Source organism: Nestor notabilis, unplaced genomic scaffold (genome assembly GCF_000696875.1).
Source record: "Nestor notabilis isolate BGI_N333 unplaced genomic scaffold, ASM69687v1 scaffold12732, whole genome shotgun sequence".
In the NCBI taxonomy this organism is placed as follows: domain Eukaryota; kingdom Metazoa; phylum Chordata; class Aves; order Psittaciformes; family Psittacidae; genus Nestor; species Nestor notabilis.
In genome coordinates, this window is record NW_009919790.1 from 13,062 (window position 1) to 38,956 (window position 25,895).

The 25,895-nt window shown below is 39.4% G+C and overlaps 1 protein-coding gene across 1 annotated transcript in view; it reads right to left on the bottom strand.

Moving 5' to 3' along the window:
- The window catches only part of UVSSA (UV-stimulated scaffold protein A), a gene marked incomplete at its 5' end in the record, with an annotated part of 49,739 nt that overhangs the window by 4,023 nt on the left and 19,821 nt on the right, over nucleotides 1–25,895 (bottom strand). The window contains 6 exons of the mRNA XM_010010388.1: nucleotides 99–282; nucleotides 5,920–6,031; nucleotides 7,018–7,201; nucleotides 12,054–12,206; nucleotides 13,475–13,652; nucleotides 24,379–24,487. Coding sequence (XP_010008690.1) covers nucleotides 99–282; nucleotides 5,920–6,031; nucleotides 7,018–7,201; nucleotides 12,054–12,206; nucleotides 13,475–13,652; nucleotides 24,379–24,487 — 920 coding nt within the window. The remainder of the gene's footprint in view (nucleotides 1–98; nucleotides 283–5,919; nucleotides 6,032–7,017; nucleotides 7,202–12,053; nucleotides 12,207–13,474; nucleotides 13,653–24,378; nucleotides 24,488–25,895) is intronic.

Genomic DNA, 25,895 nt, shown 5'->3' on the forward strand with positions numbered 1-25,895 from the left:
ATGGTTTAGTAAGTTGCACGTTAATGCAGAAACAGAAAGTACCAGTGAAACATAAGGAACCAGCAATTTAACAGGCTTTAGAGAACTAAGCATCTTACTTATCAAAGACTTTCTTCTCAAGCCGTGAACGAGAAGTGTTAGCCTGCTGCTTCAGGTCTGTCAGATTTGGGTATTTTTTCTTCTTCCCTTTCTTTTTCCCTTCTTTTCCATTAATTTTAGAGGAACCAAGATCCACTCCTGTGGCTGCTTCAATTTCTCTCATGAATTCTGGATCTCGCCACTCTGTTTTAAAAGAAAAAGCATGCACTTTGAAACTCCAAACCCAGGCACAATTTCCACTTTCCTAAGATACAGGTTTTGTCAAGGCAAGGGCAGAGTCACTGTGCTGTAAGTTGCATACACAAAGGAAGGGTGGATAAAGCAGTTAGCCAAAATGACAGATCTTGATCAAGAAACCCTGTCAGTCTGGGATTAGTATCTATTATTAGCTGCTGCAGATAGAACTGTTCTGTAGGAAGACTTAAGAGAAGTTTTTGCAGTAGCACAGCAGCAAAATTCCAAGGGAACTATTCCATCTAAAAAGGTGACATAAACACAGTGATTACTATTTAGAAATTGAACAAAAGGCCAACGGTGTAGCTGAGCACCTTATCTCCAGAAATAAATTCTGAGTAAGCTTAAAAATAAACCTAAACAAAATGGAATATGTCAACTTTTGAGCAGAGTAGGGTGATGTCATTGGAACTCTTCTGCATCAATCATATTTGCTTCTAAACATGAGCTGGTATCTGACACCTAAATAGCATTCATGAATAAGATGACACAACCCCATTGCCATGAGCCAAATTTTGCATCTGAAAAAGATATCTAAATCAAGTTTATTCTCTTGACAATAATAAGAGTTAATTTATCTCATTGAAAACCTGTTTTACAGTTTTATCAAAACCTTAATGATTCAGAATCCAACCAAACATTGCAAAAGGACTCTGATCAGAGTCTTGCATATCAGAATAAGGTAACATAGTACACAGTAGAAAGTAAAAATGTGGCCAGAGGATGGATATCTTCAAGAGGCAAGTTAGGAAAATGGCATTGCATTATAAAGACTTTGAGTACATGGGTTGAAAAAAAACGTAGCAAACACCACTTCAAAGAATAACATGGTCCAAACTCAGCATAAATGTCAGAATTCTGTGATTTAACCACCAGTAATTGCCACTTATTTGTTATATAGGTCCTCATATGTCTGTCAGCCTTTCTTGCCTGCAAACATTGTAACACCAATGTCTCCTACCCTTATTTAACATCTATGTAGGCATAGAAAAATAAACAGTCCTAAACAACTATACAATTTCACTTACACACCAAGTGACTGTGTGTAACTCACTGAGTGTGATAAGTATTGGTAACAACATTTCAGGAAGGTCAGAGGCTATGTCCTCACTTAAGAACACAACGTTTAGGAATACCAGAGCAATTTTCCAAGGAAAGGTTAGGTCTAACCTGCTATGATACATGAAAGCAAGGACCGATTAAAATCCAACACACCAAAAAGCCAGAGGAAAATGAAGCTGTGCAAGGAACTGAGCAGGAGTATAGAGGGAGAAAATGGAACACCTATAATTGATGGATCATAAGACCTCACAGACTTTTTTTTTTTGAAGGAATACAGAACAGCACAATCCAGATACAGGAACGATTAATCCAAGATTAAGGAAAACTGTCTAAACAGTTTATCTGCCAGTAATAAGAAGGCGTCACAGTTTAGGAACCCCCTGAATGGAGCAATTGTTTAAACACAACGAAAAAATGCTGGCATCCAGTAGAGATGAAATGAGCATTTGAGTAAAACGAAGGAGCAATTTAAAAGCCTTTGAGAAAAATCAATAGGATGCCAGGGAAGAGCAGCCTTTTTGAGCATTGATGGGCCCCTAAAGCTCTTCATACATTGTTACTGAGTTTAGCAGCAGGGAAAAGAAAATTACACAGTTTGCAAGGGTAGGCGGGAATCAATACTGTAGTTAGTAAAGAGATGCTATTTCACATCTGACTGGCCAGCAGCCTGCCTTCACCAGCCTGGCCTGATACCTGTTTGTTAACAAGTCACTAAGGGCTGAAAAACCAGATACTCTTCAGGGTTGACACAAAAAATAGGCACTTAATTTGCTCCTGTGTGCGAACTATTGGAAAAGGATGAACACTGCAGATTAGCAGGTCAGCGTTATCCCACCTGATTCATTGTTTCAGGACTGAAGAGCCCAAAACACTATTTTGTGGACATTACTCAGAGTTTAAAATGTCATACTAAGTTAAAAAATGCTCTTTAATAACAATGGCAATGTTGTCAAAACATCGGCATTATCACACGAACTATATATATTATTTTACGTAATTGTTTTCCACTTCAATTACTCGAGGATGAAAATAAACCTACTATCCAATAGGAAAACTTGTAGGAAGAATTTTGGTGCAATTCAACCTCACCTCATTTTTAATGTCTTCTCAGAATTTTTCAAACTGTTGTCATTAGCAAATGATGTTGTCAATGGTAAGACCAAAGCACTTGCAGTACAGAGGGGTTCCCACTTGTATATCTCCCATAGCAGCACTGTTCAGACTTGCTTCAACTCCTTTGTAAATAAAACCCAAACCAAACATACCCCAATGCAAACCAACCTACACCCAACCCTCCAAACCACAAGTCCAAACAAACAAAAGACCATTTTCAAAGGTTGAAGAAAATACTATAAAACCAATATAAAAACAGTGAGGCACAGAAAAAAAGAAAGCAAGGAAAAGAAGTGGATAAAAATATTTAGTGATATCTGGTGTGTATATACATATATATATAGCTTTGGAAACCTGCAAAGTTTTGTCCAATAAACTAAGCACCACAGCTTGTTCAGTATCTCCCCCAGACAGACGGGCTGGACCTTTGTATGACATCTCAGCTTAACAATGGCACTCAATAATGCAACACAGCAATGTCAACACTGGTTTGGGACTAACATACACATCCATGTGGGCCAGAGGTGAGAAGCCTCTAACAACACCAAGCTGACACTGTAATAAAAATAAATATTATGTCTAGCCTCAAGCAATGGCAATTTCACAGAAAAAAGAAAAAAAATCAATATTTTTCAGTGCAAGTGATTTTTATACTGGAGTATTAGTTTCCAGTTTGAAACTAGTCCCTCAAGAACACCTACTAGCTTAATTTGCTAGTTTTAGTTTGTCATAAACATAGTTTAGGTTTGTCTGGATTGAGAGCAGTCCTGAGAAGGATTTGGGGATGTTGGTTAATGAGAAGTTCAACATGAGCCATCAGTGGGCACCTGCTGCCCAGAAAGCCAACCATGTCCTGGGCTACATCACCAGCAGCATGACCAGCCCATAAAGGAAGGTGAACCCCCCCACCTACTCTGCTGTCATGAGAGAAGGACATGGACCTGTTGGAGTGAGTCCAGAGGAGGCCACAAAGATGGTGTGAGGGCTGGAGCAGCTCTGCTCTGGAGACAGGCTGAGAGAGCTGGGCTGGTTCAGCCTGGAGAAGAGAAGACTCCAGGGAGACCTTTAAGCAGGTTCCAGTGCCTAAAAGGGGTGACAAGAAATCTGGAGAGGGACTTTTGACAAGGGCATGTAGGGATAGGACAAGGGGGTAATGGCTTGAAATTGAGAGAGGCAAGATTTAGATTAGATATAAGGAAGAAATTCTTCCCTGTGAAGGTGCTGAGGTGCTGGCACAGGCTGCCCAGAGAAGCTGTGGCTGCCCCATCCCTGGCAGTGTTCAAGGCCAGGTTGGACACAGGGGCTTGGAACAACCTGCTCTAGTGGAAGGTGTCCCTGCCCGTGGCAGGGGTTAGAACCGGATAAGCTTTAAGCTCCCTTCAACCCAAACCATTCTATGATTCTATGATGATAATTAAGTTGGGAAGTCTTTTTGCACAACATCCAAACCACTGCCCTGGTTTCACAGTCCAACTGTGCCCATACTGTTGCCTGGATGCCAGTTTAGGGCACTTCTCCCTACATGGGCAAGGATGGAAACTGCCTGTAAGCATGCAAATACTAAGTGGTGTTCAGTACCCCCTGCATTTGGGCAGTGCTGGTAACTGCCAAGCACAGGCACTCAAAGACAGCCAGATCAGTATTAAAGGAAACTGGGTGGGTCAGCTGTATGTTTAAAAGCACATTCATTTGACATAGACCTTTTTGGATAAACAGATCAACAACTGTTAGTTATGCTCCGAAGGGGTTTTGTGTTTTAGTGAGGTTTAGTAGCCTCATTAATAACGTATATGACTGTGAAAGTGATGAAATACTGAGAGCTTAAGGGAGAACTGACTCTTTAAAGGAAGCATACTACAAGTTATCAAAATGATAAAGCCTATGGGTAAGTTTAATTAGAATGCAGAACACTCACCTAGAATAAATAACTTAAAACAGAGAAAACTGAGGTCTTCTGGAGGAAGACAGATTAAATAAAAGCATTGAAAACAAATCTGTCCCCTCCAATTACACACTATGTCTTCGCTGGATAGATCCCTCCCTCCCATCTTCCTTTGCAGTCCATCAACTTCCAGTAGTTTCCTGGTTGCAATCCTCCTGGCACTCTATGAAAATCTACCTTCTGTCCATCACTAATGAGGTTTAGTTGTACTATCATAAAAAAGTCTCTTATTCTCCTTGGAAGTCTTCCTGCCTGTGTATTCACTGTTTGCTGTCTTTCTCACTGCCTGCATTCCTTACCTAGCAGTCCAGAGCTTTACGCTGGCTAAAAATGCCCAATCTTGAGGAAGGATAAGCCTTCCCTCCACACCTGAAAGCAGCAGCCAGGATGCAAGGAGAAGGACATTAGTTTTGTTGTGCATCCCCATTATTCGAACACAAAATTCAGAGTATTGCACAGTAACATGTAAGCAATTAAATAGCACAGGTCTGCTTGCTCCCTTCCCCAGGCCCATCACAAACATCATGCCTATTACAACACCCAGACTAGTTATAATGCCAATAAAGCCCAAGGTGAGGGCTGCTCTAGTTTAGAGTATTTTCTAGTGACGCTGCACAGATGCATAACATAGCAAGGCTAAGAGTGCTTCTAAAACTTGAGTAGTAAGTGAGTAGATATAGGAAATAGAAAATATGATATGAATAGATATAGGAAAAACATTGTGACAAAACCCCACTCTGCCAACATTCATGGTAACACAGTGATCCTGATTATATCAGTATTACATTACGTAAATCACAACTTTTAGGGACCAGCAAGATTAGACGAATTGTTTTCTGAAGCATGGGAACAGTTACTGCCAAGCATTTCCCAGGAAATACGTTTAATTGTCCTTAATAAACATATTCCTTAAGATAAAGGCTATAATTCATCTGTCTGAGAAGTGTTAGGAACATTATAACTACTGGAAATACAGAACAAATGCAATGTTAACCTTATTCTGTGTACATATGCATCCACATTTATCACATAAGCAAGAATCACTGCAAATGATCTGCAAATTAGAATCAACAGGAATTTAAATGAGAGAATATGGTCAGGAGCAAAACAGAAATATGATCCAGTTCTGTGGATCTGTACCTCTGCCTTTACCCACAAAGAATCGACTCTTCCCACAGCCTGTCACATTTGCTGTCCACAAATGTCCTATACATAGGGAGACTGTTGTCCAATGTATCTCTACACTGTATCCAATATATAGATACAATACACAGATACAATGTAGTTACAATCTATACAATAATTGTATAGATATAAATATATTGTAGATATTGTGAACATTGTATACAATATATACACAAACATGTAGACAATAAGAATATGAAGCTTCCATTTAAAGCTTATCTCCTACCTCTGGCTTAATATTTTCTGGTTTTGGGGTTTTTTTAAGATGCTATGCAGACACAAACCTGGCTGAGCTGCTTGCTTCTCAAATCGCATCTTTTCTTCTCTGGCTCTGTCCTCAGCATTTATGGGAATCCCAGATTCATCCCGAGGAATTATCTTTCCGTGAAAAGGGCACTTCAGAAAGAAAGGGATAAAAAAAAAATCAACTCCTGAATGACAAGAATATGTTTACATGTTATACAAGATAGCTTAAAGCCAGACACTGGAATCAAGCAACAAAACCCTATACTTGATTCCCAGTCTCCCTTAGAAAGCATGAAGATCCCATACACACCATGTGTTTAATATAGTCACAATCTCAAGGAAATAAGCTCTTTGTGACATGAATATGCAATTTCAAGAGGCCAGGTAGCACATCCTGTCAAGTCTGGAACAAGGGCACCAATGCTGCATCATATGTTGTTGCTTATGCTGTATGCCCATCCTGTAACAATCCCATTTCAAGTATTTTAGTGCATTCAAATTCTTGGATCTCAGATAATAGAAGAAGAACAGGGATATTAGAACAAAGTATTTAAGTGAAGTATTTCTGCTCATACGGCTCATAATTTAAGGTTGCACAGGATTTAGCTTTCGTAAAACCTAATTTGCCCCTCAAACATCCAAGTTTCTAAATACAGTTAATATCAAATGTGTCTCTAAATGAGGAGAGCTTTTCAGCAACTATCTCTGCTTTACTGACAGGTATATGTACTCATATATCACAGTAATAAATATAATATAAATATAAATGCCAAAAACATTTGAGAGTTCCTTAAATGTTCACAGCTTCCTTACCGAAAGGATTCTTCCCATATAAAACACACATAAACAGCAAATTTATCCAGATACAAACTTATTCTGCTGCCTCGAGCTACATTTGCAATGTGAAACTGATGCTCATGGACATGCTCCATCCCTGGCAGTGTTCAAGGCCAGGCTGGACAGAGCCTTGGGCAACACGGTCTAGTGTGAGGCGTCCCCTCCACGGCTGGGAGGTTGGAACTAGATGATCTTAAGGTCCTTTCCAACTCAAACTGTTCTATGATTCTACATTTCTGTTTTAACAAGATCTTCTCCATACAGCACATATCCTAGTAGTTACGTAACTTGGTGCCCACCTTAATCCGATCTTGTCTTTCACACAGCTTTCCATCAGGCATCCGTGCTCGGCATTTATGTTTCACTGGTTCAAACTTGCCAGCAAATGTGATGTATCTAGTTTTTAGCATTTCACTTATTTCTTTATTTTCCACCTCTTCCTCTACTTCGCTGGGTGCCCAAAATCGATGCTCAGAAGCAAATCTGGGGAAACAATGAATGAAAATGATTCACAGAGTTGTAAGAAAGCACATAAAGATGTCACAGTATCATCCTGTTGTGAACTTACACGCAAAAGGAAAGGAAGCTTTACTAGTGAGTTAGAAAAACCTAGGAATCTACCATTCTTTCTTGTGACTCCTATTTTATGAAGATGTTTTTCAAGTATCATCAAAGCCTGCCTAGTATTGGTTTCTTGTTTAACCTACCAACCTATTATGAGGCTTAGCTCTGGTTCATGATCTGACATTCAGCGCCAGTTGTCTGATACCCAGCTTCAGTGAATAACTTTGCAATTCTGTAGTTAATATTCTTCATAACAAAATACTTCTGTGATTAAACACAGAAGATAGATTAGGGAGGAAATAGTTTGATCTTAACTTGTCCTGGTAACTGTAGTCCTGCAGCAGTAGAGAAGCAGGAGCTGAAATCAGTGTTGCAATATACTGCGACCAAGGAAGAGAACAATCAATCAGCTGAACCTTACAGATATTCATTATTCCAGGTTCTCTTGTACAGTGTCCATAACTCTGAGAAACTTAAGAGGTGTTCCTCTAGGAAATTAAGCTAATTCACTGAAAACCTATTTTAAAATTAGAGATATTTACAGACAGATATAGGCAAATAGAAAAGAAGATTGGTACCATGTCAGTGGACGCGGGAGTGGGAGAGAAGGGGAGCAAGAACCCTTGAGTGATGGAGTATTTTCAAATCTTCTCAACAGTATTCATATAACTTCATTTTATTCACCCTAGACTGCCAATAATGAAAACCAGGCAACCCCAGAGAGTGATTACCCGACTCATTTTAGATGCCAGTCTTAGGATACAATGACTGTCCTGCTGGTAAATGTTTCTTTCTGCTAATTATGAAAAGAAATTAGGGTGACCAGCTTAAGCTCAGTTATCTAACTTTGAGACATCTGAAGTTAAACAACAACAATCCCATCCTAAATTTAAGGAAAAATAAAGTTCAAGAGGAAAAAATACAGCTAAACTAAGAAAAAAAAAGAAAATTCCAGCCTGCATGTGGATGTACTTAAATGACACATCTTAATAAGGACTCAAAATTCATAAAGGACCCTTTACAATCATTTTCTTCCACATAGCTTTTCCACCCAATCCATCTCAGACTTATATGAGAGGATTTCCTCTATTCGTATCCAATTCCTCTCACTCATTAATATCCTTGGATGCCAGTCCTACTTCTGAGACTTTGCCTTCTGTAGACTGCAGAGCCATACACACATAAGCACTGGCTTCACTAATCACAACAATCTCAATCCCACGAAGCACATAAGCTAATACTTAAAGAATTACTTTAGTGGGCCTGAAGAGTTTTGATGAATTTTATCTAAGCAAGTTTTCAGCAGATGACAAGGAGAAAAAAAAAAGGTAGAGGAAATTATTTGACCTTTGCAACCCACAACATATACAGCTGCTGGCTTTACTGCAATAGTTGACCATTTAAAACTATGTAAAGAGATTAGAAGTAGGTTAAAAGAGGGATTAAGCAATTTTGAAGCCATTGTAGGATTTGCCCAATCTTCAGAACAATGTTCCAACAAGTAATATCTTTGTTGAAGAGATTCATGTCATCCAATAATTTCTTCCTGGAATAGATCTTGTTAGTGCCAGAAGAATTCTAACCTGCCATAAAGTACAAATAACTTCCTTTTGGTAAATTAGGGGATAAAGGCAAAAGAGTTAAGAGTGGAGGCTAATTCAATATTAAACATAATAATGTGTTTCCACAATTTTTTGTTTAAATAAAAAGTTTTCAATCACACAATTCTGCAAACTATAGCCTAAACAAAATCTTCATAATACACCAATATGGCTTTAGTCAAACATTTGAATGGTGCAATATTTTAGCTTCAGAAATGATGTGGCAAGATTTTACAACAGACAGTAAATACAAGAATAAAACAGATTTCTTATTTGCTTAGTTTGAATACAATTCTGGAAACCAGACTGCCTGCTGGCTCTGTGTTACTAACCTTACAGACACAAGGAGGGGAAAGCACTGCTAAAGACACCACGCAGGATTTCTATGTGCAAGGTAGCCTTACAGAATCCCTGTGTAAAATTCTGGTGTCCTTTGGTGCTCTGAACTCCCCTCCCCATCTAAATTATCACATTACAGTTACATGAGAATGAAGCATTATTTAACAGTTGTACATGCCAACCTTCCCAATTAAGAAAACAGATCTCTTTAATATCCCCCACAAATCTGCATCCAATGAATCTCAAGAAAATTAAGATTATATTTTGCTCTCTCTGTCACTGATCAGTATTTGGGAACTGGACTTAAAATAGCCTGATTCCTACACAGGTATTAATAAATATTATTGTTTACTACAAGCATATAACTTATTTTCTCCCAGCATGGCTTACAAACAGGTGAGAAAAGAACAAACCAGAGCTGATTCCCAAAGGTTTTTGATTTACTGCTGTTGTAATTTAAACAACATTTTAAAAAGGCAGAACATGAGATCTTTGTTTGAAAAAACAATGCATGTGACAAGTAAAACCTTTTTGTAAGAGGGGTAAGAAGGAAAACAAATAATCAAACTAGAAGATCAACACCCCACTCACACTCATAGAAAGAGCGTTCCTGATCTAGACAAATAACAGAAGTTTTAATGGAAATTACACAGCTATACATTAGGAGAAATAAAAGACAAGTCATGGTTTACTGAAATCTAAAACTAAGTTCAGGTCCTGGAGAAATGCTGCAGTCTTTCAACAAATTTATGTCACCTTCATTCCTAAGATGATGGGAAGGTTATATCAAAAATTTGGACAAATGAATTCTAAAAGCTGTATGATGCATTCGGGAGGAAGGGCTAAATAAGCTAACACAAACATCCTAATCACAGTCATAAGAAGTGCTGCACCAGCTAATTTACTATGATCCTAACAGTAAGCTTATTTAATTTAAGGAGGAGGGTAGACGAGATTGGATGGTCCACACTATCTGATACAGTCAGTTAAGCTGGCATAGTTTCCACACAGTACAATGCTGTGCACTATACACTCTCTTCCCTCCAAATAAAGCCCTACTATAGCTTTATAAACTGTTAAAATGAGTTCTTAAACTAGTTTAATGAGTTGTGTGAGGGAGTGAAGGCAGCAGTAGGGAAAAATGGTTCGTCACAAACTCTTTGTAAAGCCCACAGTTACTGTCACCTTCTAGGGAAGGTGGTAGTTCACCATTTAGCAGCTAAACAAAGCTTTAGAAAATCATCTTCCTGGTAGCTGCATTTTATTAACGTCTAAATTTATTGTCAATGTTGTAATTAAGTAAATGTACTGTTAAATAGGCGAAGGAGAAAGACTCTTCCACTTCAGATTTTAAAAATTCAAATTCCATACACATTCTATACGTGTCGTCTGGTTTTTAGGTTTGCTTTCTTTCCCCTAGGCATCTTCTAGAGATGGTATGTGTGCATACAGAAAACTTAAAGGATTTGGCCAATGACTTCCTTAATTTCCCAATAAATATATTTTATACCCAGGGGTCAATGGTATTGTGTGTGCAGAGTTACTTAAATTATCTTTAGTTAGATTGGCATATCTGTAGTTATAGACTATAAGGGTCAGAAGTGTGCCCTCTATTTTATTGGAAAGTATAAAAATAAAACAGTACAGCACAAGGCAGGCAGGCAGTGAAATATGCTTCTGATTTCACTTATGACTTGAATAACTCATTTGCAATGTAAAATAAAGCCTTACTACCTTTTTGGCATTATCATAGACAAATGCTTCCTAGAGCCCTGCTGAAAATCTTAACCATTTTATAGGCTTTGAAGAGCTTACACCTCATGAGCCAGAACCCAAAGCTTGGAGTGACTGTGTCAAAACACTATTACGTATCAAATTTTGCTGGCTTTCAGTAATGCTGCATTTTATGCAATCAGGTACAGGGGCAAAGCTTTCCTCTTGTTCCTTTCTGCAAACACTGTGATTATGGGTTGGGGTTTTTTTGGTAAGAAAACAAACTAAGTTAAAGTAATACTGCTGAGAACATGAGAGTTTGATTTCCAACCCAGCCTGTCAATGATTTTTGCCTTTTTCAAGCCAGGTATGGTACACACTACAACCAAAGTTCTGGTGAAGTTAAATGAAACTTATACATAGAGGGAGGACTTTGTATCCCAACTTTCATATAAAAATACTAGTGCTAAAAAGGGACTTAAAAACCTGCCCACTAGAAACAGGTTCTATGTATACCTACCATCTCGTTTCCCTGGCATTGCTAAAGCTTCCCTAAGTCAGCAATGCTTCAAGTCCAAGAAACACAAAACCTTCCCAGACAAGAATGGAAAGTGAGAGATCCAAATTCACATCCTGTAACTGCCACCTATTTCTTGTGTGACTGAACAAGCATACCAATTTCCTCAGTTACCACTCTAAAGGCAGGAAAAATACCCCTGACACCTCCCAGCCTTTCTCCTACCTTGCCTGCTATTTATTTAGACTGTAAAGTCTCCATCAGAGGCAATGTCTATCTTGCACTTGAATAGCACTTTGCATAATTAGGTACCAATTTAAACTGGAGTGATGCCATGCTCAAGATAATAGACCAACATGAAAAGAGTGTGGGGGGGAAAAAGTGCTTTGAAGCATCAAAGGATATTTAATTAGTATAACATCTTCTCAAAACAAATATCATTTAAAGGTAGAATTTCTGACTTTGTTTATGGATCCTACAACATGAGTGAAAGGAGAAAAGTAATTATCAAAAGAAATGGGAGTCACCCCACTGCATGACCTCTGAGTACAAGTAAACCTACATATTTGTTTAATTTGTCTTAAAAGAAAAAGAGCATTACTTGAGAATCTTCCCAGCACTTGGCTGATCCTGTCCCCAGTAGTGAAGATCTAATCCAAAAGGCATGAGGGGAGCTTTAGCTCTTTCTTCTTCTAGTTTTCTTCTCTTACTGTCAGGCTCTTCCAAGCCTGCTGGCTCAGTAGTTGTAGAGTCACTGGAGAAAATTGATGAAAAGTCAATACAGAACAGCAATGATCACAGCAACTTTTTCTGTTTTCACGCCAGCGCTGATATTACCTTAGATCTAGGACTACAACTACTTTTACAGGGTTATCTTTTGTTGTTTTTTCTTTTTCTTAAGAAAAAAAAAGGATACAAACTACAGCTCCACACACTCTACATACAGCACACTGCACCATGAAGCTTAACTGCACATTCAGCTAGTGCCAGCTAATGGATATTATACTATGTGTGTAAAAGCCTAGAGATCTAACAGAGGCAGTAATGGGTCATGCATGCTGTACACTTAACAAATGCTACAGATGTGGTATTGCAAACCACGTTTTAGAAAGATTTTGCTTCTGTGAACTCATTCCCACGTTTGCATGTCAGGAGTTTGGGAGTCACACTGATTGCGAAGTCTTTTCTTTCGTTGACAAAATTCCATCTTGCAGATTTATACTACTTACTGTACAACACCACTACAGAATTCATTAGTCCTCAAAAAACAGCACTACTGTGGAGACCTCGGGTAGTCACTGACAGAGCTTCAAATGGTCTGGTTCACCTTACTGAAACATTACATTTTTAAAGATCATAATGTACACCTGAATACTCCAAACTCTGGAGTTCTAATGAATCAAACCCCTTTACTTGATTACATTCCAGCTTGCCAGGTTTTGGGGGCTTTCCTGGCCAATGCAGAAGTATCTTTTCAGGAACACATCACTAAGTAGATTACTCCACTCTTACTCTCAAATCACAGATAAATGCTAGACAAGGCTGGAGTTTCACCAAGCTTTGAACAGGATTGACAACAAATACATCTTTGGAATCAGTGTAATACATTTCCAGGCAGCACTGACAGCGTAAGTCACTAGGAACCAACAGATGGTTGAAAATACTTTCTAATGTAGTATTAGGATATGTTCAGTTTAATTGCAAACCAAAAATTACCTCAATAAAGGGGTGTTTTTTGTTTATTTTGGAGAGAACACTTCCTATTTTCATAGATGCCATTTGTACCAAATAAAACCTAAATCAAGTGAGTAGTAAAAGATTCCTTAAGATCCTGGTGCAGTCACTAACAACATCCCAAATACTAAGCAGTGAATGTACATTTAAGTAAAAAATTGTAACCAAAATAAAACCAAGATATCTTTAACAGCTTGCCTAGTTCATGAGTGCTTTCCTGTGTGCTTTTGTGAGTGATTAATACAAGTAAGAGCAAGAGGTTTCTACAAGAATTAAAACAAAGATAACCTGGCATGTGGAGGTGGTAACTTTGGTAGTTTGTCTCTGATAAGTTTCAGTGTGGCAGCTGCACAAGTTGGATCCAGTTCATCTTCATTCTGCTTCAGCTGGCTGCAGGAGCTCAGTGGAGCTGGTCTTTTTGATGTCTTCTCCACCAGTGCTTTTGGAGGTGATTGGGGTTCTAGCCCTGCAAAAGAACTTGATGTTTAGAGGTGATTCACTTCTCCCACCCTCAACTCTTCACAGTGAGGCCAAACAGCTCAGGATGCTGACTACATGTTTACTGCTTTCAGTTTGCATTAGACATCAATCCCACTCACAGACCGAGACATATTTCTGCCTGTGCATTTTTTGTTATTCTGGAACAGAAACACACTGAGTATCTAACTGCAGCAAACCAACTTTTAAATTTGTATGACATAGTGTGGCAACAAAGAATGATGTTACTTCACCTTGGAAGGATTTTAACAGTACATGTTTGCCTTAACTGCAATACTGCTTTTAAGTTTATAGTGTTGCTTCCTGGTACGTCATTTCTGTACTCCAGGTTATATCAAGGTAAAACAGAAGACAGGAACTCTTGGCACTACTGTTTAACACCTAGAGTCCCAAGAGACATCTAAGAGTAGCAAAAAGCAAGAGGGAAGGCATGCATCAATATCCTCCTGTGTGCTAAGATCAGTTCTTCGTGGTGTCTCTGCAGCAAGTCCTGCTAAAATCTTACAGCCTGGCACAGGGAAACCACTTCAGGCTGGGGGATTCACTGCAACACATGACTGCTGAGACCAGGAGCCATCGTCACCAAGCATAGCTGGTGGGGAAGTATACCCAGGGAAAAACTGTGTGAGGCACATCCCTGTTACTTGATCATTCTCAGCTACCATATTGACCCTTCTGAGCTGAGAAAATAAAATAGCTGTGTTTTGTTTCTTCCTAATTTCTTCAGGGGCAGCACCATTGAGAATAGTTGAGTTTTGATTTCTAAATACGTCTGCAAATCATTTGTATCTGTCTGCACAATTATCTAGAGAACATTCTTCTTTCACAGATCCTAAACCACACAACTTGCTAAGATAAAGGGTCTAAGTGCTGGCAGAAGCCACAAATATATCCACAGAATACACCCAAGAGACAGTAAATGCCTGAGCTACACCTGAGGAACAAACCCACTGCGAGGCAGTGCCAGGCACTGCTGTTCAGCACCAGCAGTTCAGTGGTGGGGCAACTTTAATCACTTTATATGGCTGGATTAGACAGTCAGCATGGACTGTAATGATGCAATTAGACAGGCTGAGCAGTTAGACAGCACATGCCTCTACCCACTGAGCTAGAGAAGCAACTTTATTAGCTGGCAGTAGTAACAAGAACTGTTCAGCCAATGACAGCTAAAAATAGAACGATGGGATCCCTCACACTAATGTAATAGACTGCATCTGCCCCCTTAGAAAGACTTTTTATAAAGAACTGACTGAAATGCAAGACACCATCCCCCAAAAAAACCCAAACCTAAATTAACACAAAGTCATGGTTTCACAAAACTAAACTTCAGCAAATTATCCCAACCTCCTTATGAAAGCAACCACAGTTTTCCTAACACGTTTTAGCCATTATTTAGTTGGGACTTCTAGTCTCTTGCCCACTTCTAGCCAGCCCTGAAGCTATATCCAGAAATATTCTTGCTTTGCTCACTTGCTTGCCTGTCATTACATGTATCACAAGATGTAGAAAAGGTGGTTTCCCTGTGAGTGAGAAATTGCAGGACCTGTAGTGTCAAGTAGCTTTGATACACAAAAATTTTCATTTCAGAGAAAAACTTATTTTTCACAAAGTTAGAGCTACTTGCCCTGACCACTCCTTCCACCTTGTAAGGTCTTTCAGTAACTCATCCTGACCTTGATTCATTTACACTGCTCATTCCCTGGAACCTATGGGGTGCAACCACACAGATGGTATTGACTGACTTGTTACAGGTCAAGAAGGTTGCTGAGGTGGCAACCTTCTAGATCATCTCCTAGGTACATATGGGTCTACATTTTCCAAGTACCTAGGATGAGGAGCTGAGTCCTTGTGCAGGGAATGACATCTCCTCCTTTTTTTAGAAGGCTCCAGGCTCAGGGCACTGGTATGGATGCCCTGTCAACCCCCCGCTTAACCTAGTTCCTGCACATCATCTCTCCAGAGAGAGCTGACAATCCCAATTCAAAATCCAGAGAGCTAGAGCCTCTCCAGAAGGGGAGGAGAAGCAAAAGCAGCCAGCCAGTTGGACCTGGCTTTGTGTGCATTGTAGCCTTTAAATTTTGCTGCACACACTGACTGGTCACTTAAGTCATTCCTAGATCTTCTGAATACAACAGATTCCATAGAAAACAGGCCACCCAGACTACTCTCAAGGATGAGGACTCTTCTAAGACCATCCGAGATCCTCTATCTCTCTCTAGTAGGGCATATACTGGTAACAACAAAGGAAAGTGTTTTAAGGAGAAGGCAACTCAGGGCAGAGGCCAGTAACAACTCTAGCAAGTGGCTTACCGGCCCCTTTCAAAACAAGAAGGGAAAGGAAATAAGATGTGAAGAAGGAGAGAGGATGAGAGAGCACCAGCCATCAGCAGTTAGTAAGCATTCATAGAGACTTCTCTGTCTTCTCATCACTCTCCCATGACATATTAATATATTCCTTCTGCTTATCTAGTGCATGACACACAAATGCAGACCATTTTATCACGATGGTTAAGGCAAGTTTATCAGAGATGCAACTTGTGTGTGACAATATTTTCCCACATCAACAGGGAGACCCTACCCAGCTCTGGCAGCTTGATGTGTTCCACCTTTCCTAAGAAAAGGTTACTTGAGTATCATGTGAATACCCCACAGGAGTGAACATACATCTCAGATCGGGTCTTGCCAGTCCCCTGGCTGTCCCTTCTTCAAGTTACTTGAAGACTTCAAGTACCCTGAAGACTTCAAGTACCCAACTGTCCAAACGTTTGCAGGCAGCAAGCACTGCAGACTGGACAAAGAGACATTCACCATGGTCTGAAGGCAACGTCAAACTCAGCTCTTCCCTGACTCCCTGTCCTGCTCTCTGGAAAACACCCCAAAACCAAACCAGTGCATCTTGAAAGACACTGCTGCTTGAGCTGTCCAACGCTTCCTGTGCACTGAAGTTAGCATGCAACCATAGAATCAACTAGATTGGAAAAGAGCTTTAAGATCATCAAGTCCAAGCATTACCCCAGGACTGCCAAGCCCACCACTAAACCACATCACTGGAGGCCTCATCTACGCAGTTTTTGGAGACACTTCCATGCATGGACTGTGATGCAAAGAAGGATCATCCCTTTCTAACTTTTATGTCCACAGAGTGTAGGTTAGAACCTACAAGCTGTACAAACACATGGGCTATCTTGCTGCTGGCTGGCGATGTTGCTGCTGCACATGCCTGATGCTACTACTACCTTACACAGGCATGCCCACATCACATATTTTAATGAAAGTGCTGAACATGCCACATTACCCTTGTTATCTAACTTCTTCCCAAAGTCAACAAGGTTTTAAAGAACACCGTTAAAGAAAATAATTCACACAACTAATCCGTGCCTAATTTCTAATGCTTGGAAAAGGGTCTCAAAAAAGTGAAACAGAATTAATCCAAAAGATTGTTATAGCCACACTTTAGAATCATCAGGACTCGGAAAAGTAAACTTCATTTTATGACAGAAACAGTCTGAACAGGCCCTTTGGTATGAACAATGTTAGCTGAGAAAAATATGTGATAGACTATCTGTAATGTAGAATTGCTTAGACTTTATTTAGCATTTTAAATTGCCTTTCACCTCTTTATTTAATAAGGACAAGAATACCTTTCTGAATAGCATTGTTTAAAGCAACAGTTTTGAGAGCATTTGCATGTGTACTCTTCACAAACTGTCTTGAAGTCAGAAGATACCAGGTATGTGTCTCTCACCACACCTTTTTTTCCCTCTTCAGAGAGAATATGTGCATGTGCATTCCAAGTTCTCAGCAAAAACCTAGGTTTTTTCCCATTTTTTCCCCATGATGCTTACAGAACTGCTTGTTCACTACACTGATTTTGTTTGGCTGGGGGAGAGGAGGAGAACAGCAGAGACAAGCAGTCAGCAACACAGAGAAAAGGCAAGAGAGATAAATGGACAATGTGACATTTAGCTAGATAAAATCACATCCTGAAGATCAATACAGGAATTCTTAAGAGTTACAAGAACAAAATATTTTCCCATTGATTTCTTATTTTAAGCCATTAACAGAAAAATGGCTAAAGGTAAATACATTACAACATCAGTAACACCACCTCCACTGTGGATCTAAGTAATATTTGTTTAGAAAATTAGTCTTCACTAACAGAACTAAGACAAGAGTCACTGTGCAGATTGCCCCAGCTGAATGGTATCCAATGTCAGGCTGGGATTTTTGTTTTAAGACACAGCTGGGATTAAGTGCAGTTGTAAAAGTAAAATTCTTCTCAACAATTCTGCTCTTCTGTGTGCTTTATTTAACACAAGTACAGTACCTGGATTCAAACTGTTCCAATAGCAGCTTTTAGAAAGAATCATAAAAATGTTCAAATCTCCTTTTTTTTGTTTAAATTGACCAAATGGCACCTATTTGCCTGAAGCAATAAAGTTAGACTGTGTTTCCAAGATCAATCGATAGAAGGAAAGAGAGAGGCTGGGGTTTCAGCTGAAGTTAGGCTGCTGAATGCTGACATTATTGATTTTAGCTAGTTCAGCTGGCCTTCTAATTAAAATGTAAATTTGAGAAAGAGATTATGTCCTGACAGAAATGGTGGGATTAGAGGGAGATAAAAGCCCTGCTCAGTGAAAATTCAGAGAAAGAGCAAGCCCAGGTTTCCTCAGCTGTGTGGATTTAGAAGAAATCTACCTACTTCAGATTCACTTAAGTTTAATTGAAAACACGGAGATAGAATATAAACAAGTATTATGGACTTCAACTTTCCTGGAAGAAATGAAATAAAAAAAGTCTATTTCCCATTTGTTGCATCTTAGTCAAGCCAAATGTATGTGATATGTATTTGTCCAGACACATTTCAAGGTTGTCAGGAAAATCCAGAAGTTCACATACAGTATTTCCCCACTTACCCTCTACTGTGCTGACAACGAAAAAAACCACCTTGCATGTATTTTACTCAGGAAGCACAATAAGCATTACTTCTAAGTAAACAGAACTTAGAATCATATAATAGTTTGGGTTGGAAAGGACCTTAAGATCATCTAGTTCCAACCCCCTGCCATGGGCAGGGACGCCTCACACTAGACCATGTCACCCAAGGCTCTGTCCAACCTGGCCTTGAACACTGCCAGGGATGGAGCATTCACCACTTCTTTGGGCAACCTGTTCCAGTGCCTCAGCACCCTCACAGTAAAGAACTTCTTCCTTATATCTAATCTGAACTTCCCCTGTTTAAGTTTAAACCCCTTGTCCTATTGCTACAGTCCCCAGTGAAGAGTCCCTCTCTGGCATCCAACTTTGCAAAGCTTACTCCATATGGACTTGCAGACCAGAGGGCTCAAGCCAATGTCTGGGACATTGCTTCCAAACAGCTTCAGTGTCTCAGTATCAGTTCTGCTATCCCTCTCCATGCACAACTCTGTGTGTGATCATACAGTAGGAAGACTTCATTATCTCTGAAGGGTCTGCTCCTCCTAAGGGATGAGATTTGAGTTATATGTCATCCCTGACAGGTATCTGACCTTTATGAAGCCATCACATATTAAAGGGATATTCACTTGTGGGTTTCTTCTTTGTTGTTTATTGTTGGTGGGCTTTATTTTGATTGCTCTTGTTTTAATTGGGATCAAGTTTCACCTCTACGTACCTAAAAAAATAAGGCTCTTTTCTTGTTAGTGTCCCTTCACCTACACAGAACTCTAAAATGAAGAGAAAAACCCCAAACCATCAGGAACAAAATCTTAAAAGTATTCATGAAGGAATAACACTGATTAAAAATCTTACTATTTATTGTTGTAGAAAACTTCCTCTTTAATTTTAGATAGACACAGTTTCTGATCTTACCCTTGAACCCCACGAAACAAATTGCTGCCTGCAACTGCTGGGAGAGGATGCTGAAATGCCAGAGGTGGCTATTCTCACAGCACACACAAGCTGTATGTGCACACAAAGCAACTTCTCACATGGACAACTGAACATATTAATATTTCTGTATAGATTACACTACTTTTTAGAAGTTGTCTTGACAACTTGGTCTTTTATATCCAGAGGTTTTAAACAACCACAAAAGATGCCCCCAGCACCTTTGAATGCAGCTATGATCATCTACATTTATCTAAACTTTCAGAATTCTACTTTGGAAATTCAAACTAAAGAAAGGGGATAACTGTTAGTTATAACTAGAAGAGTTCATTAACATTACCAAAGAAGTGGTGAATGCTCCATCGCTGGCAGTGTTCAAGGCCAGGTTGGACAGAGCCTTGGGTGACGTGGTCTAAGGTGAAGCGTCCTTGCCCATGGCAGGGGGTTGGAACTGGATAATCTTAAGGTCCTTTCCAACCCAAACCATTCTACGATTACATTAATACTTTGTTTAGCTTACTCGAATATCAGAATAGGTTATTATTATTTTGAATTACAGAATTTGTTATATTAACTCTTATTAGTCAACCCTATTTATTGTTGTTTTACAATCATAGTTAAGATTCAGAATAAACCAAAGCAGCAGAGTTTAAATTAAAACCTTTCTACATCTTCACCCTGGTCTTTTAACTTTATTTGGTAGTCCCTGGCCATTGTACAGTTCTTACGAGGACACAACTATCACGAACTACTCAGAAGTATATCAACATCCTGTGCAGTGACTATTAATTTCTATGAACTTTAGTAGGAATCAAATATATCCCATGTCCTGTCATATTTTCTAGGAACCTTAATTACACAGAAGGACCTTGCCTGAGAATGAGGAAGGTTTGCAGCTGATTAGGATGCATCAGAGGAAATGCCTACACTCAGTACCTGTACACGGATGCAGAAGCATTTTATGGGAAGTGCCAATCATATTCTTTTGTAAATGTGAAATTCATAATGATGATTCTATTATATTTCACATTTCCAAGGTAGTTCTGCTTTTAACTGTTGTGTTCCCTGCATGTCTTGATGGATGCCAGTCGAGAGAATAAAACTTTTAGAAACTATATGCATGGAAGCCTGCTGCTTCCCTGGGTACAGGTTAGAGTATACCCAGTCAAGACAAACAAGCACAATTATCTCAATAAATGCCCCACAGTGCATGACTTCTACTTCAAATCTGAAAATTCAATTGTGTGTTAGTCCACGCAGTATTGTATTGTTATTTCTAACACAGGCTTTTTAATGTTCAGAGGAAATGCAAAAGCTATAAACCCCCACACCTTTAATGAATGGTTGCAATAGCCAGCTTGTTCATATTGTTTTAGAAGGAAACATCTTTTCTATCTAGCTCAGCAAGAGCTGCACTAGAAAAGCTTGTGTAGTCTGAAGCACTCCTAATTCTATGTAAAACACAGGTGGTGACTTCTCTACTAAGGAAACAGCCTGAGTTTGTACACCTTATGTGTTCACTGGGGTCTAAGCCTTCTTTCCCATGTTGCTATGGCATTTCATACTACAAAAAACCATGCTAATTAACACAGAGAAAAGATACGACCCAGACACCATCAGCTTGGGAAAGGCAGTATGGGAACATACTCTTTGAAGGGGACCTACAAGGATGCTGGAGAGGGACTCTTCATCAGGGACTGTAGCAACCAGGCAAGGGGTGATGGGTTTAAACTGAAACTGGGGAAGTTCAGGTTAGATATAAGGAAGAAGTTCTTTACTGTGAGGGTGCTGAGGCACTGGAACAGGTTGCCCAAAGAAGTGGTGAATGCTCCATCCCTGGCAGTGTTCAAGGCCAGGTTTGACAGAGCTTGGGAATATGGTTTACTGTGAGTTATCCCTGCCCATGGCAAGGGATTAGAACTAAATGGTCTTAAGGTCCGTTCCAACCCTAACCATTCCAAGATTCTATCTGACCCACAAAGGCACATTGCTCCATGATGGGAGGAAGGAAGAATTTATGAAATGGATAAAACTAACCCTTGGGATTTCAGAACTGTAGCTTTGACCCTGATAAGAAAGAAATCCCAAGCAGGTTTTAAGATGCAATGTTAACCACTGAAGTAGCTATCAGTGACCTAAAAGCATTTTGGCTTATGGCTCAAATGCAAGAGAAATAAGCTGATTACCCTGATTTGAAAAAATGGTTTGTGTTCTTGACTGTACAGTCACTTCTCATATAATTTTGCATAAGGATGAAAATTGATAACCAGTAGACTGCTTCCATGCTTATATTCCCAAGTCAGATGGCTTCCTCATGTCACCACTAGTAAAATGGCAACAGCACTTCCCAGTACCTCAAAGTAGTCTTGCATAAGAAAGCTCATGAATGCATGCACTGAGACACAGACAGGAATTCTTAACTGAGAAAACCCATTAGTAGACAATAGGTGCTGGAGGTGGATGCTTTGGACTAGATCTGGGAATTGTGGCGTTAAATGGAAAAGCACACCTCTCAAAATGGATCACTTCCTATGAGGTTCAGAGCTCAAATGCCAATTACACCAAGACCAGCGAGGGCAGGAAGGAATCACTTACCCTGGCACCAGCCCCAAATTCTGTCTGTGGCACAAGAATGACATCAGAAGCTGCACAGTTCCATTCCTTACCTTAACCACCTTTGACTTTAAGCCAATGCATCTGACAGCTGACCAGCAAAGCCTGGAATGGGGCAAATCTAGCGGAAACAAGATTTTATCCCTCCCTACAGCTTTTAAACGCACAATGCCTCAGTTTTTAAGGGGTTCACAATACCGGCCACACAAGGGCACATTCCTCTTCTGTAGATAAAAAACAACATCCCTGCTGAGTAACCCTATGAAAGTTATTTTTACAGCACTGTTTCTTTGTCAGCCCACTATTTCTCTTTAGCAACACAACATATTTGAAACAGCCCTGTGGCACCACAGGATGGCTGGTGTCTTGTCTGCAACAGACATCAGGTGCAAGTGTAAATAAGGATTATACAAATGGGAGGTCGTTAAAAGTCTAGTAATGCTAATTTGGCATGACACCCCTAATGGGTTATATCTTCACACTTCAGTTATCTAATCACCTAAATTCTTTTAACAAATTTACATTTCATCTTATACACAGAGATTCAAATTGACTTGTTCAATTCTCCCTCCACCCAAACCATACCAGTTTGGTACACTCTGCTCATTTATATATTAAACATCATCAATTTTGAGATCATCATCATCAACTACATAGAGGTAATACCAGCTGCACGTCTATATGTTTATGCATACAAATAGTTGTGCATCATCTTCAAAAACCTTTAATTTTTTTTACAAACTTTTCAGATCTCAGGAGAGCCACAAATATTTGTATGTGCCATCAGAAATAGCATTTCAGATAGAACTTCACTTTTTTGGAAGGATATTTCCATTTTCCTAAGAGAAGCGTAAGGGAATAAAGTGACTTAAAAAAAAAAGTAATTTAAATGTCATATTTCAATCCATTTCCATAGGACTTCCAATATCTGAAGGGGGCCTATAGGGATGCTGGACAGGGGCTCTTCATCAGGGACTGTAGTGATAGGACAAGGGATAATGGGTTCAAACTTAAATATGGGAAGTTCAGGTTAGAAATAAGGAAGAAGTTCTTTACTGTGAGGTGCTGAGGCACTAAACAGGTTGCCCAAGGAAGTTGTGAATGCTCCACCCTTGGCAGTGTTCAAGGCCAGGTTGGACAGAGCCTTGGGTGACATGGTCTAATGTGAAACGTCCCTGCCCATGGCAGGGGGTTGGAACTAAATGACCTTAAGGTCATTTCCAATCCTAACTATTCAACGATCCTATGACTTGTTTTACAACTTTGTTTTCCTGTTTAGTACAAAAAGTCAATATGAGGAGCTGTTCACTTTTCCTGGTTTGTTCAGGAAGAGTAACAACAGAAGGGAAAAAAAACCCTTTAAACTGTTTACACCTTCCACATAACAGAGATTTATTTTACATGGAAGGTTTAATGTTCAGTTCAAACATTCCACTTGCACAGACTTCCAGTTTTTTAGCTCAGTCCTCATGAACTAGATGTTAACTAAAGAAATGTGGCAGAAGCCCATCTGAATTATATGAAGCTAAAGTCACTGCTATGATAACAGCGCTCGCATATGGAACAAAGAACCATATTTAGAGAGGTGGCTGCCTAACACATCCAGCTCCTGATGATTACATGCTACTATGAAATGAGTGTATTCTTGTGTGGTTTAACATGATAATTCACTTTTCTAAACAAAATGTGCCAGAGGATGTTTATTTTGGTTTTACTTATTAAAAAATAGCAATACCCCAAAACCACCACCCCCCCTTCTTTCTGAGCTGTGAGTTGGCCACTTTATGGGAGGAAGTGGCTGCACATCTCAACTGCTACTAATGCAGGTGACAGTACAAAACCTTATCCCATCTCACCAGACTGTTACCAGTATTTCTAATATTCAGGCTCATTTACAGCTTTACGTTGCAATCCCTTCACTCCCTGTATGTGTTTAGCACACTTAAAAGCATACGCTGTGCTGCGCCTGGCTCTAAACTACAGTGGAACATGATGGAATGAAATAAGCTTCTCATCTCAGTTCCTCTTGCTCCTAGAAAGTATTTGTTCATCTGGAGCCAGTCGCTGCTCCTGCATCTATGTAATGACTTCCTCATAGCAGGCAGAGATTACCCACACCACTGATCACTTTATTACTTCAGAATGGCTGTTTATTTATTTTAGTGCAGCAGTAACATGCAGGGATAAAGCTTGTCGCAGCTGGGCAAACTCACCATATTCCTTACGCAGGTGGTCTGGAATGTAGGGCTCATAACCTTCCTTCTCAGGGACCTCCACAAATTCATCTTCATCCTCATCGTCATCATCATCCAAGGCTTTCATCTAGAGGCATGTTTAACGTGTGAAGACTGCTTTTCATTTCCTTTCACACTGAAAATATTTCACAGACATCCTGATAGCCCTACTGAGATGGCTCCATGTCAAAAGCATTTCCCTAATTAGGTATTTAATCTTTACTTAAGATCAGGCCTTTGCTTAACATTTTATCTCTAAAGCCATACTATCCTAAGGGCTTCTTTAAAGCCCCTTTTATCCATTAGAACGCATGCAGTTGGTGAAGTCTGAGAAAGTGTAAAGTTATAAAACAAGACCAAAAGTCTTAAAATAACATCAAGATTTTGACTTAATGAGAAAATTTTAGCCTTACCTCTTCTCCTTTCACTGATTTTACTCATTTAGCTGCACCCAAATAGCCTGTGTCATTTCAGCTAGCTACTACTGCGTATGTGCCAGCAAGCCTCTAAACTTGTTTCTAAGCTTGTTCTACACCTGAAAAAGAATTTTTCCTCTAAATTACACATAAAAGAATCTGTGCCACACACATGGCCTGTACTATCAGAACTTTAAAATAGCAAATGCCAACCACCCTGAAAGGGCAGCAGTGATGAAGGTCTTATGCTTTATTTTCTTTGACCACCTTGGAAGTCACCTAATTCTTAACAACAAGAGAATTAGCACATTATTGTATGTCTGCTGTGCAATTTCACAAGTCAAGGAAATAATAAGGGGTACCCACTAAAACCAACCTTACCACAGGCTATCACTTTTTTCAGCTGGGCTGCAGCAAGTCCAAGCAATAGATAAGGAATGGCATCATTTTTACTATTTACAGCAGTGTTCTCTACTTCTCTTCCTGCACCTGACTCAGGTTGATATTCATATCAACTACTCATTGTTACAAGCACTGGAGGATGCTGCAGGTTTTGCCTGCAGCAGAATTTTCCCAATTTAATTCACTCCTCTAATCTCATGTCACAGCTGAGTTCCTTTAAATCATACATATACTCTGAAGCCAAAGAACCTAGAAACCAATCTTGGGTTACTGAATGTAGTTAAAAATTTTAAATTAATAATAATAATAAAAATAATCAGCATTTGGTCAGTATTATCTGTACAAATTTCTAATAAAGCATATTAATTGATGTTAATACACATACTGATACACTTCAACATATAATGAATGGAAGGTGCAAGCTAGAAGTACAATTCTTCCCTTTGTTTAAAGGGATGACTTTAAGAAAGCTGCAGTTCCAGTGAAAAAAAGGAAGAGAAAAGAAGATTTACTGTCCTGAAGGATAGAGTAGATTTACTACTACATTCTTACCAGAGAACACCTAATAGTCTTCATTTTAAAATAAAGTCTCAGCATAATCATGTGTGAAGGTACCCAGCTGCCAAAGCCATGTAACAGCACAATATAGTCTTTTCAGCTCAATTGTCACTACCTCAA